General features: G+C 45.0%; 1 protein-coding gene across 3 annotated transcripts; it reads left to right on the top strand.

Annotated features, from left to right (window-relative positions):
* Window positions 1-936: 936 nt before the first annotated feature.
* Window positions 937-5,507, top strand: LOC123123118 (uncharacterized). 3 transcript variants are annotated; one of them, XM_044543566.1, is made up of 7 exons: window positions 937-1,287; window positions 1,383-1,717; window positions 1,804-1,873; window positions 2,380-2,521; window positions 3,653-3,845; window positions 3,949-4,833; window positions 5,262-5,507. In XM_044543566.1, exons 1-4 carry the CDS (start codon window positions 1,024-1,026, stop codon window positions 2,488-2,490), a joined length of 780 nt encoding a protein of 259 aa, XP_044399501.1. In that variant the 5' UTR covers window positions 937-1,023; the 3' UTR covers window positions 2,491-2,521; window positions 3,653-3,845; window positions 3,949-4,833; window positions 5,262-5,507. The 3 variants fall into 3 exon arrangements, with proteins under 3 accessions (XP_044399501.1, XP_044399500.1, XP_044399499.1); XM_044543565.1 differs by having other exon boundaries at window positions 2,380-2,598; XM_044543564.1 differs by having other exon boundaries at window positions 938-1,287; window positions 2,380-2,642.
* The last annotated feature ends 7,825 nt before the right edge of the window (window positions 5,508-13,332 follow it).

Genomic DNA, 13,332 nt, shown 5'->3' with positions numbered 1-13,332 from the left:
AAAACCTCATTCCGGTCACTCGGAAAATGGAAAATTGATTTTTCGTCCAAAGAAAATGAAAATTCCCTTAGGCAACATTGTTTGGAATTCCAAGATGCACCATTGTGCACAATATGAGATCATTTTAACAAACTATGCCATGAATGTGGCCATAAGATTGATCATCTCGCTTGAAAGCCATGAATCTTCACGCATGATAGCTCATTTATGAGAACACTTTTTTAAAATAATTGCCGTTTTACAAGTTTATTATTTTTCCTGGAAACTTGGTCACATATGATGACACAATGCGAAGGTTTTCCAATTTTTTGATTTTTTTTTTAATTTTTTATGCCTGTTTCAAAATGCGGTCAAAACGGCAGGCTTGACCGTTCCTAGCTAGTTGTTGAATCTTGGAAACCTTTTGATGTTTCTCTTATTAAATAGATAGTTATGTACCGCTTCCAGCTGAACCGACGGAAATTTGTCTTTTTCACGAGAGGTGGATCAAAACTTTTGACACCCAACCATTTGGTCAATTGTATATTAAATATGGACTAGTATTTTAGAAAATTGATGGAGTCCAATTTTGCAACAAATATTTGGTAGGTTCTTCACAAAAAAAACCATTTTTGCCACCCGGAAAATGATTAAAAATAGCTAGAAAGATCAGAAATGCATACAAATTGGTCCTTATCCATAAGATGTGGTCTAGCTCTAGTAAAAAATTGTGTGATGCCCTTCTAGAAAATATTTTTGATAGTTGCTTCACAAAATCCCTTTATTTTCAATACTTTTAAATCACTGATTTTTTCCGAACCAATCAGAACTCGTCCCATGGATCGATGACATGGCACCCGTCCATCCATCCATCCATCCATCTCTCCATCCCACATCCGTCCATCCATCTATGTACAGAAAAAATAAATAAAAAAGAGATACCCCCACCCGCAGCCCAAACCCAAGCTCAAATCCCATCGCACCCCTCCTCCCTCGCCGCCGCACCCAAACCCTAACTCCACTCCCCTCTCTTCCCCGATTCAGATGCACTCCTCGCAGCCGCCACCTACCTCCCGCCCCGATTCAGCCGATCTCGCCGCCAGTGCCCGCGCGCCACCACCCGCTCCTCCTCGCCTTCCAGATCGCGCCGCCACCTCCCTCCCCATCCCCTCCTGGATCTCTCCCTCGGTGAGCCACCGGCGAGCCCCTCTGCTGCCCGCGCATGCAGAACCTCGCCTCCTGCTGCTCTCCATCGACCCCTTCCGCGTGCTCGCCGTCATCGCCTCCCTTCGCCGCATCGACCCCAAGGTAACCAACCTCCTCGCCTGCTAGTTCGCGGTTTGTCCGTCGTATCCGTCTTCTGCGGCGATGCACTGATCGATGGTTCTGGTCGTTGCCTCTAGGTGCTGGCGCAGGCGACCAGGAAGCTGTTCCAGGGTGAGCCGATGAAGAGGCGGAAGGGAATTTGGATCGATATCAACAACTACGAGGAGAGCGAGAGGGGCATCGTGGTGGCCAGCAAAGGGAGCACCATCACGGGAGCTGCGTCCTCCCGGTCCACGGCCACGTCGGGGAGATGCCGCCGACCTCCGCTGGCGAGCGACGGCTATGAGAGTCTGGTGCGGAGGGCGGACTCGATCATGAAGTCGCTCTCGTGGTCCAAGGCGGCGCCGGTCACGGAGACGGCCATCCGCGCCCCCGTCGGCGACAACGCTGTAACTAGCAAGGCTCTGCGCTGGTGAGTAGGACACTTCCGCTAATCCAACTATCATCTCTGAAGATGTTCTGAAATTTGTTGGCTGACTCTCTGTTTGGAATTCGCAGGTTGCTGAAGCAGAAGAGAGGGTTGCGTCGTGCGGGCACTGGTGGCCGCCCGGATCCGTATGTGTACATGGTACGTGAAATCTGTGCCACACAGTTTGCATTTGGATGATGATTTGATTTCTAAAAGTAGCTGAATGTAAACTATGACTGAATCAGTAGAACTGAGAGTCAGTGTCCAACTTCTAGATGGAGTTAGGGAGTTGTTACTTATTGGAGTAGTAATTTCCAGTTATTCAGTAGAGAGTAAGTAGAATCTGAAAGCAATTGTTAAATCTGATTAATTTATCCTAGTTCCACTCACAGCCTCAGTTCTATAATTCTGGAAGCCAGTTGAATCCTGAACACTGCACATTTCAAAAAATGCCTCCAAACCACATAATTTCATTCCTTGATACAGAAAGTACAGCAAGTTCTGATATACATCGATCATGCTTTCCTCGTACCAATAAAGCATGTCCATAACTTTGGATTATAGCAAAAAAATTGCTAAAAGAACAAACGCCCAGTCAAAGCTCTGAATGATTAGGTACTGTAAATTGGATCTCCTGCATAACTGCACTTTGCCATTTGTTTTAGGCACTTCTTGTTCCGCCAATCCACGAGCAGGGAGCAGAAGGCGCAGCCAGCGACCAGCGAGCCCATGGGTGGCGCAAGTGGCAACGTAGAGCGTCCGGAGACTGCCAGTGATGAGCGGCGACGGCAACCTCGAGACCAGCAAGTAGGCAATGGCGACCTCATTGTGAAGTGGCTGAATCGACTTGAGGCGGTTTCTTTGAAATTCTTGGAAATGCTTTGGTAGTTTCTTTCGGCGAGAAACTGTTTCATACTGAAGTTTACTGGTAGGTACATGTGTGGTTTGCTACTATTGTTTCGTTTGGGTTGGGTTGGTTCCAGCAGGGAGATGTGCACGCACACTGGCAGCATGAGCTAGCAGCCATGATTGCCAGCCAGCCACCACCACGTAAATGTAATGCTTCTCCAACCGAGCAATGTCGAACTTAGCTAGCTGGGTGGCCCTGACCTACCATACCTGCACTGCATGCACAGTAGAGAAGAGGAGCTAAAAAATACTATCTCGTAGCTAGAGAGAGTTGTCCAATGAGAAAATTAGGGCATCCAATCATCCCAATGAGAGAGCAGAACTGAAGTTTTCTCTAATTTAGATTTCTCAAATCTCTCTCTGAACTTCTCTAATCAATTTAGCTGTTGTGTTTTATAAATGGAAAGTGAAAAACCTTGATAAGTAAAACCCAGGTGCATGATTTTATAGTTGATCTGATTTGCTTTTAAACTGTACCTGTGTACTAAACCCAGGTTTCAGTTGGCCTTGTATTTATATTTTCGTCTTGTTTGTCGTTCTACTTCTCACTACAGTTAGCTCTAACAACCCAGTTCAGTATTTCAATTACGGAGTGGCCTGTCCTATGCTGTGTCCTGCCACTCAAACGTATTTTGGGGGCATGATCAATCATTTTATCATGATTGAAAGAATAGCCCATAATTTGCTTCTACTTTTAAGCTAAAAAATGTTTGTGCAGTAAACATTATATGCAAGATTGTCACTGCCATGCATGCACATTATACATTTTTTATCTGGTTGATGTTAATCAATACCGATCTAGGTGACTGGTCAATCAGCATTTGCTGGAATCATGCACCGTGCTGGTGTTAGTCACAATGATCAGCTTCAATAGCATGACCAGTACCTGAACATGATGCATATTATTAACAAAAATGGTAATGCATTTTGCTAGTCTGTTGCGAATGCTAATAGACCATGATAACTTGTATATTGGACATGTCCCCTCTCTCTGTTTGACTCGCTCAATCTCTCTCTATCTTTCTGCAGGCGCCGCCGGATTCGAGGGTGGAGCCCGAGCCTCCACTGGAGCATGGATCAGACGTGCAGGAGGTGGAGCTCCGCATGGATCAAGACGTGGTCGTCGTGGGGGCCTGGATCATCAAGTACGCAAGCGGCGTCGGGGGCGGTGCAATGCCAGCTGCTGGACATACTTCACCCTGGGTTGGTGCTGATGCACAAGGTTAGGAGGCGTTCTGGCCTGATTGATCTGTTCTGGAGCGTTGCGCTTAGGCGGCTTGGCTTAGATGGTTGCGATGCGATGCTCATTTTGGGGTGTTTTGCAGGTGAATTTCGATGCCAAGACGGAGTACGACATGATCCAGAACTACAGGATTCTCCTGGATGTGTTCAACAAGTTGCAGATAGGCAAGGTATGGGTGGTGATTCTCCTGGCTTAGGTCTCTACCCGTGGATTTATCCGTGATTGTGTCTTGCATTTTGTCATCTGGGAAAGCAAATGTGATCTGTCTGTACAGTAGTTCGGTTTATATATGCGGTGTGTGGGGATTCAATCTAGAACAGTTGTGTGTGATTGATGTCAGCATGTGGTATAGCCACAAGGTGATTTGATAACTGACTAAATTTGTTGTGCAGTATTGAAGTTATGCTCATTGCTGTGTACAGTACTAAACTTGTACAATTCTTGTCTTGTTTCCACACAACATTAAGATTAGAGTCGTGCTTTCTGAATGTTGAGCCGATTTTTATGGCCTGTGTGCTAGCAAACTGAGCTAAGGGTGCTTCATCTTTGTCCTTCAGCTTCTATTCTTATGACAATTAAATAGAGGATCTATTTTGCTCCCTGCTCTGATTGGTTTCAACCGATATTTATCTCATCCAGCACTCTGAGTATCAATGTGTTGTTTTAATCCTGATGATGACGTGGTAGTATGAAGTGGACACCATATTCCTGTTTAAATGCACAAGGAATAATTTGTTTCATCATGTCCTGGTTTATCCATGCCAGATTTGTTGCTTCCGGAACTCTTGGTCCTTCATATCTAAAGTTTACATGTACTATAGAAGCTCTACTTTATGCTAATACCTGCTTGTGTAACATTTTGCATGGTATACTTCTAAATGGACAAGTACATGCGGCGTCCATCATCAACGATGATGCGGACTGATGTTCAACTGCAGAACCATCCATCATATCAACACAAAGTCAGGTATGTTCTTGTCTTGTTGAACAGATAAGGGCATGATGCTTGATGGCCTTATGCTTGATGCATGTATCATTTGACACACACATTAGTAAATCTGAATTAATTTTGACATAGTTGCTTATTGATTGAATATGAGTATTGTTCCTTATACTCAAATGGAACTTTGATCTGCTATAACTTTGAATGATTGTTTTTAAACCTTGTCGTGTATGTGAAACATTCAATGCTTATTTCTTGCTAAGTTTGTCATATGTGCCAATTCAATTCCCAGTTTTGACGAATATGCCTATTTCAGATAAGTAGAATGATCTTGTTAAAATAATAATAAGTAGAATGATAAAATACTTGTGTGTCTTTAGTTTTTATTAAAAGTATTCGCGTAATATTTCTTCTATCAGTGACATACTTCTTGTTCTCTTTTGAATGTCCAGATGTTTTGCAAAAGGAAGAAGCAGTACTTGAAGAAGCAGATTACAATGTTTTCTCGTCGTGAAGCACTAGATAGACTTGTTCTATTTATTTTTCCTATTCTGGAGTATTCCAGCACCTGAATGCTTGACTACAACATGTCGTAGGTTGCTTGGATCTGTATAATATACATATGTGATGGAAATTTGTAGAATGTGTGTTCTGAGATATTTCCGTAATATTCAGCTAATTCGTGGTAACTTGATTCATATTGTTATTCAAACTGGTTCGAAAATGTTCGTTAAATGGGCTGCAGTTGGACCTTAAAGAGGCCAAGGATCAAATTATATTGGACAAATATTTTGGGTAAAAAAGTAAAACGAAAATAGATGAATGTGGAAAGGCCAAGGCCTAGGAAAGAAAAACCTGGAAAACATTGGGCTGGACTCATTTGAAAAAAAAGATAAAAAGGCTGCAATGTTGGGCTTGGCCCATGAAGTCTGACCAAAAATTGACAAGAAAAAAATATAGAAAGGCTGAATTGTTGGGCTCGGCCCATGTAAAACACCTAATCGGACCGGGCTGAATCTTGTCAACGACCTTTTCAATTGGTCGCAATTTTGCCACGTCGGATCCGACGTGGCCTCGGCAGACAGCCAGTGACCAAAACAAAAGGTCATGGGTTCAACGACCTTCTTTGAGAAGGTCGTTAATTTCAGTTTACGACCGCCAGCTTTTGACCTTCTGTTTTTGGTCACAAAAAGGTCGCAAATGAAAAAGTATGACCTTTCAGCGGCCAGTAGTGAGGGTCACAAGTTGACATATTTCTTGTAGTGAAAGAATCCCGCCAATTCCTCTTGAACTTCTTTCATGCGATCTTGTGGTAGGAGTTCATTCCGCATCTGCCACGTCTAATTTGAAAAAGGGGGTTAATACATATATATGAATGAAACTCAGCAGAAATGATGGTGTAATAAAATGGAATTGTGAATATTATTGCTTACACACTTCATATTGTCTTTTAGAGTAGCCCCGCTTATTTTTCAAAGTCGCGTTGTAGATGAACTCGCACACGTAGTATCCAGAGTAATCATTCCCTTGTTCCTGCCACAAGCATTTTTACGAGAAATAGAGGTCAATCAAACTGATAATGAAGCATTATAAATGGCATTGATGAAAGTAGCTAGAATCAACGGGAGATGCGCGCAACTATCTAGCTAGTAGTACTTACTTTCGGGTATCTATATAGCAGCTCCTTCGGCAGTCCCGGAGCTTCTACGGTGAACTGTTTCCAAACCCTGCAAGACAAAGAAAATAATTATTACTTGAGATATTAGGAAATGAACAAAAAGTTGCCGATATGGTGCGATAATGATCGATTGAACTTACTTGTTGAGAATTTTAGTCATGTCCGCATAGGTCTCGGGATCTTTTCGTCTCGAGTCTAAGCCGGTTACTAGTCCCCGCTCAAGCTTAATCTCCACGAGAATATAGTGGAAACTGCGCACGCATGCATAACTCATCAATTACATTACTATAACCTCGCTCGAGTAATAAGGGAAACCGAACATGCACACGACAGTAACACTCACTTCAAGTTGTAAGGAAAGAGTATTAAATCTTTGTTTTGATTTATTAACAATGATTTGAGCAAGTTGGCCTCGGCCTCTTCGGCGTTCTTTGTAACCTGAAATTCATCTATGAGATTTGTGTTAATGAACCCAATATCATACATTTCTGCTTTTCTGCACTCGACGATCTTCAATCTGCATAATATAGTGAGGATAATTATAAATACATGCAATGAAAGAGCTGAGCTATATATAGAGACTTAATGACACAAGTAGTACTTACAGACAGTAGCAAGTGACCGTTAATTTATCGAGGGCTTTTGATTGCAGAACTGGAAGAACTCCTCAAATGGAACATGCAACAAATCAGTTCCAACGAGGTCGTGCTCCTCTTTAATTCTCAGATACAAAGTATTTGTCCCCCCAGACTCTCTGCAGGTTTTCATGTACCAATTATGGAATCTTCGCATCATCGTTGTTAGAGATTTTTCATCTTTGACGAGAGGCTTCCCGTACTCGTATCTGTGTTCGTCCACCTCCAAGAAATCATAATGTACATCGTCGGGCAGGTAATCTCCAAGATTGCTATAACCGGGCACCATCCCCGGAGCATTAGCGACGATGTCGCTAGACACATTGAGCGGGGGGAACGATTGGTTCGCTTGTTCGCCGAGTTGGGCAATTTTTTCCCAGCTGCTCGTCGTTCTTTTAACCTTTGATCACTGACAGTACTTCCCGACCGCTCCGCTTCAATATATGTCTTTAAAGTAATGCGCTCATAGTTGGTTTTCGGCGGAGACTTTGGTGGTTTCCTTAGGGCATCGATAGTGCGCTTTGCTTTTACCGGATCTACCTTCTCCTCCGGAGGTGGATGTCTCTTTGCTTTCAACCCTTCAAAGAAGTCCTTCACTTCGGTCCGCACGATCTTCGCGTTTTCCTCCGCGGTCCTCTCGTACGGTAACTTCTCTAGAGGCTTGAGAGGTGGACCGTATCTGTATTGCCTCCCGCCTCTGGCTGTACTGCTAGATGCGGAGCAGACGGAGCGGCTGCGGCTGTCTTCTTTCGTGCTTGCTTACGAGGCGGAGGAGAAGGACTACGATGCACCGGAGCAGCCGGGGCGGCGGCGGGTCTCTTCCGCCCTTGCTGGCGAGGCGGAGAAGGAGGAGGCTGGTGGCTGCTCGGGCGCGCCGGCGCAGGCGGAGAAGGAGGCGGAGTGCCGCCACGCGCCGGAGAAGGAGGCTGAGTGCCCTGATCGTCACTCGTCGGAGGAGGAGGCGGTGGAGGAGGTGGAGTGCCCTGACTCGCCGGAGGAGGAGGAGGAGGCGGAGGCATCCAGTTCGGAAGGTTGATGAGCTCCTTCTGCCATAGGCATGGAGTCTTCAGACAAGAACCCAGCCGAGTCTCCCCTTCACCCGTAGGGTAGTCAAGCTGGAGGTCCTCAAATCCTTCTGTGATTTCATCCACCATCACCCTAGCATATCCTTCTGGAATCGGCCGGCAGTGAAAAGTTGCGCCAGGTTCAGGAGGTGCAACAGAGCCAACAGCCGCCTTGACTTTCAATTCCATCCACCGCGTCATAAGGTGGCAATGCTGAGACTCCATGATAGCATCTACGGGGTAGCTAGCAGGAGCCGTGAAGACAGGCTCCTGAAGCAGCTCCGTGGAAGCCCCTGCTTCTCCGCTGAGATGGCGGGGTAGCTTCGGGTGTAGCTTCGGCAGGTCGCGTGCTGCGAACTGCCTCTCGTTCCTCTAGCGCTTGTACCCTTGCGGGCAGTGACTGTAGTTGGGTCAACTCCTTTTTCATCTTCCTCTCCCGGCGTTTGTAAAGGCCTGCGTCGGGAAATCCAGCCTTCCACGAAAGGGAGCCTGGCGTGCCTCGTGTCCGTCCGGGGTGCTCAGGATTCCCGAGGGCCTCTGTGAGCTCGTCATTCTCTCTGTCCGGAACGAACGTCCCTTGCTGCGCCTTTTCGATATACTCCTGAAGCTTCTCGATGGGTGTGTTCAGCTGCTCGTCGGTTCAAACGCACTTCCCTATTACAGGGTCCAATTTCCCCCCAACCCCGAAGAACCAAGTCCTGCAACGGTCTGGCCAGCATCGCGTCTCTGGTTCGATCCCTTTATCAATGAGGTCATTCTCAGCCTTGTCCCACAACGGCCGGGCTTTCAGGTAGCCACCTGACCCCGTGCGATGGTGATGCTTCTTCTTTGCAGCATTTTTCTTGTTTGTCGCTGACACCTTCGCTGCTCTCTCAGATTTATTTTTGGTGACAAATTCGGGCCACTGATCTTTGATCTTCTCAAATCGGCCGATGAATTCAGGAGTCTTGTCTCGGTCGACAAACGATGATTTCAGCTCATTCTTCCACCTCCTGAATAGCTCAACCATCTTCTTAAGAGCATAAGCCTTGATCATTGGCTTTTTAACTGGATTCTCCGGATCCTCCTCTGGCGGGAAGGTGAAATTTTCCTGCAGCGCGGTCCAAAGATCAGCTTTCTGCCTATCGTTGACATAAGACACCTGCGAGTCTTTTTCCTTAGGCTTCACCATTGCTCGACGCTGATCGGGATCATGTCCCTCACTAGAACCCCATACTGATCATTAAATTTTTGCTTGGTCCGGAGGGGTTCAATCGGTTGGCCAGCGCGATCAATTTCGATGATCGTGTACCTTTCATCCGCGCGCAACTTTCTCTTCGGGCCTCTTCTCGTTACTGAAGTGTTGCTCGATTTGGAGGGATAGAAAAGAAGAAAAGGAAGAGAGTTAATATGTGTACATACCAAAAACAATTAATGCATCAATTAGCTATAGTCAGCACATGCTTAATTAATTAATATATATACTTGGCCGGACTCCGTTCGGTCACCGGAGCCTGCTTCTTCATCATGTCCTTCCCCCTCCATTCGGTCACCGGAGCCGTCATCACGGTGTCCTTCGTCCTCCATTGTTTGATCATCGTCGTAGCCTGCTTCTTCATCCTGTCTTTCAAGACCATCGGTGCATGTGTCGTTGAGAAACGACAAGACGGCATCACTTCCGTGTGCGATTATCTCCCCCAACACCACTTCTTTTGCTTCGTCTCGGGGGTGCGGATCCATAGTTTCTGCAAATATTTACAACATGGCAATTATTATTCAAACATGACAGATGGATATATTAGTGGGAAATGTTGAACTAGCTAGCTAAGCAAGATAAGGAATCATATTAGTGGCATGGCCTCGACGCTTCTCTAGGGTTTGGGGTGGCCTCGGCAACGCTTCAAGGGTTTGGGGTGGCCTCAACAACGCTTCAAGGGGTTCGGGGTGGCCTCGACGACAACGCTATTTTTAACTTGGTAAATTTGGGTGGCCTCGAGAGAGTTTGCCGGGTAGGGGCGTGACGGGAGGGGGTAGGAGACCGACATCCTTTTTTTCTAGGGTTTGGGTGTCCTCGAGAGTTTTAGTCGAGCGAGAGGGCCGGGGGAGCTCCTGTTGTATAAGTTATCACGGTCGAGAGGGGGTTATATCAACAACGACCTACCCGATAAAAAATAAGAAAAGGAAGAAGAAGAAAAAAAGAAGAAAAAAAGGAGAAGAAGAAAAAATAGATTTTCTATTTTTTTCTTCTTCTCCTCTATTCCTTTCTTCCTCTCCTCTTTTTTTCCTTTTTTTCCTCTTCTTATTTATTTCTCCTCTTCTTCATCTTTTTCTTTTCCTTCTTCCTAAACTAAACATAAACTAAAATAATCCTAAAACTAAACGAAACAAAAAAAATCCTATGAACAAAATTACAATAAAAAATCCTATGAACAAAATTACAATAAAAATTCTATGAACAAAAAAAACAATAAAAATTCTATGAACAAAATAAAAATTCTTTGCATATGAACATACAAACATTTGCATATTCTACAATATCATCATCATATTCTACAATAATATCACCAAAAATCCTAACTTTTGCATATGAACAGGGGGGCTGCTTCGTCGTCAGCGTCGGGGCGGGAGGCGGCGTTGGGGCGGGCGCGCGGCGGCGTTGGGGCGCGGGGAGGAAGGGGGAGAGGAGGGAGAACGGCGCGGTGAGGCTCACACTGCAGGCGAGCGGCGGCGAGGTCGGGGTAGGGTGCGGCGAGGCCAGGGCAGGGCGACGGCGACGACGGAGACGGCGGCGAGGTCGGGGCAGGGGGCGGCGAGGCCGGGGCAGGGCGACGGCGACGAGGTCGGGGCAGGGGCGACGGCGACGAGGTCGGGGCAGGGTGCGGCGAGGCCGGGGCAGGGGCGACGGTGACGACGGAGACGGCAGCGAGGTCGGGGCAGGGGCGGCAGCCTGGCGGCGTCGATGTCGTCGGCGTCGTCAGGGCGGCAACTGCGAGATGAGAAGTGAAATTTTCACAAGTCCTGCTTATATACCAAGAGCATTGGTCCCGGTTCATGGCACCAACCGAGACCAATGCACTCCTTTAGTCCCGGTTGGTGCCACCAACCGTGACCAAAGGTCAGTTTTCGGCAGGCCAAAGGGCGGGAAGCGGCGGCCTTTGGTACCGGTTGGTGGCACCAACCGGGACTAAAGGGGTGCATTGGTACCGGTTCGTGCCACGAACCGGTACCAATGCACCCCTTTAGTCCCGGTTGGTGCTACCAACCGGGACCAGAGGTCCCGTGCTGCTGCGCCCGCGTCAAAAGTTTAGTCCCACCTCGCTAGTTGAGAGGGGCGCGCAGTGGTTTATAAGCCCCACTGTCGCACCCCTCTCGAGCTCCTCTCCATTGCAGGCTTACGGGCCTAAATGTCACTGCTATGCCTGATGGGCCTACTGGGCCTTCTGCGGGCCTGAATCCTGGCCCATCGATGGGTTTCTAGTCGTATTCAGGCCGTGGCGGCCCAGTAGGTGGCATATTTTTTATTTTTTGACTTTTTTTGTTTTCTTTTTTGCTTTATTTATTTTGTTTTGTTTCTACTTATAACAAAAAACTTATTTATTTTATTTTATTTTGTTTTGTTTCTAATTACTTATTTATTTTATTTTATGATAATTCTTTTTGCTATTAAAGTTTCTAACAAAAAAGTTCTTTATGAAAGTTCTTTTTGCTTTTCATGATTTTGAACAGAAAATACTTTGATAATTTTAGTTGCATCAATTTTATATAATTTTAGTTTCAATAATACTAGAGGTTGCTTATAATGTTTTGAACAGAAAATACTTTGTTAATTTTAGTTTCATAAATGTTATTAAAGTTTATTTTATTTTGTTTCTACTTATATATTTTATTAAAGTTTATATTAATTTGTTTCTAATTACTTATTTATTTTATTTGTTATTTTTCATGCATTTACTGATTATTTTGACCTATAAGACCCTCAAATTGAAAAACAGTACAAATGAACTCTGAAAAGGTTGAAAGTTGGCATGGTATCATCATTTCACCCACATAGCATGTGCAAGAAAGTAGAGAGGCTTACGGCAAAAACTGGATGCACTTCGTGTACAAAACGGACAATCTGTTTCGAAGTATCAGGGTTTCATACGGAAACTCGTCTGTTACAAAGGGATTTCATTTTTTTGAACTTATTTGAACTCCATAGTTTTTCTGTGTTCAAAATGCACCATTCAAAGCCACATCATCAATTTTCAACCCTTTCTGACTTCATTTGTTATTTTCATGTATTTACTGATTATTTTCAGCTGGATAGAGATAAGTGACCAAATTAATAGTAGTTCATCATCACATTAAAACCAAAGTACATACATAGTTTAAATTGAACAACATATAGCTCTCCAGAGCATCTAGTTAAACCATACATTGAAACTATGTAAAACCTTTCAATGCAACAACAAATGCGATCATAATCACAACTAAGGTAACAATTGATCCAACGGCATAATGATATCAAGCCTCGGTATGAATATTTTCTAATCTTTCTAATCTTCAACCGCATTGCATCCATCTTGTTCTTGTGATCATCGACGACATCCGCAACATGCAACTCCAATATCATCTTCTCCTCCTCAATTTTTTTATTTTTTCCTTCAAGTAATTGTTTTCCTCTTCGACTAATTTTAACCTCTCGACAATAGGGTCGGTTGGAATTTCCGGTTCAACCACCTCCTACATAAAAATAATCCATGTCACGTTGGTCGGCATAATTGTCATAAACAATAATGAACCAAATAGTTATAAAAAGATAATATATACCACATCCGAATCATAGACAGGACGAGGGTCGACGGGGGCGGATACCAGAACCATCGCACTATATAATAACAAGGAATAATAAAAGTAAGAAAATTAGACAAGTATCCATCTCAAGTAAGAATTTTTTTCCTTTCAGAAAGAAGATAAGAACAAGAGACTCACCACGGTGGTGCCGGCGACGAGATCGGCGCGGGCGAACGACGGCGGTGAAGACGGGGACGGGACGTGACGGACCGCTAAACCTAGAAAAATCTCGGGGAAAATGAAGCTCCGAGGTCGAGTTTCGAGAGAAGAAATATTAACTAGTGTGGCTCGAACATTTCATCGAACACCTCATGTGCATAGGAGGTGAGCT

The sequence above is a fragment of the Triticum aestivum genome, chromosome 5D, assembly GCF_018294505.1.
Source record: "Triticum aestivum cultivar Chinese Spring chromosome 5D, IWGSC CS RefSeq v2.1, whole genome shotgun sequence".
NCBI classification, from domain to species: domain Eukaryota; kingdom Viridiplantae; phylum Streptophyta; class Magnoliopsida; order Poales; family Poaceae; genus Triticum; species Triticum aestivum.
Note: the sequence above shows the minus strand (reverse complement) of the source record. Positions and strands in the feature narration are given on the sequence as shown.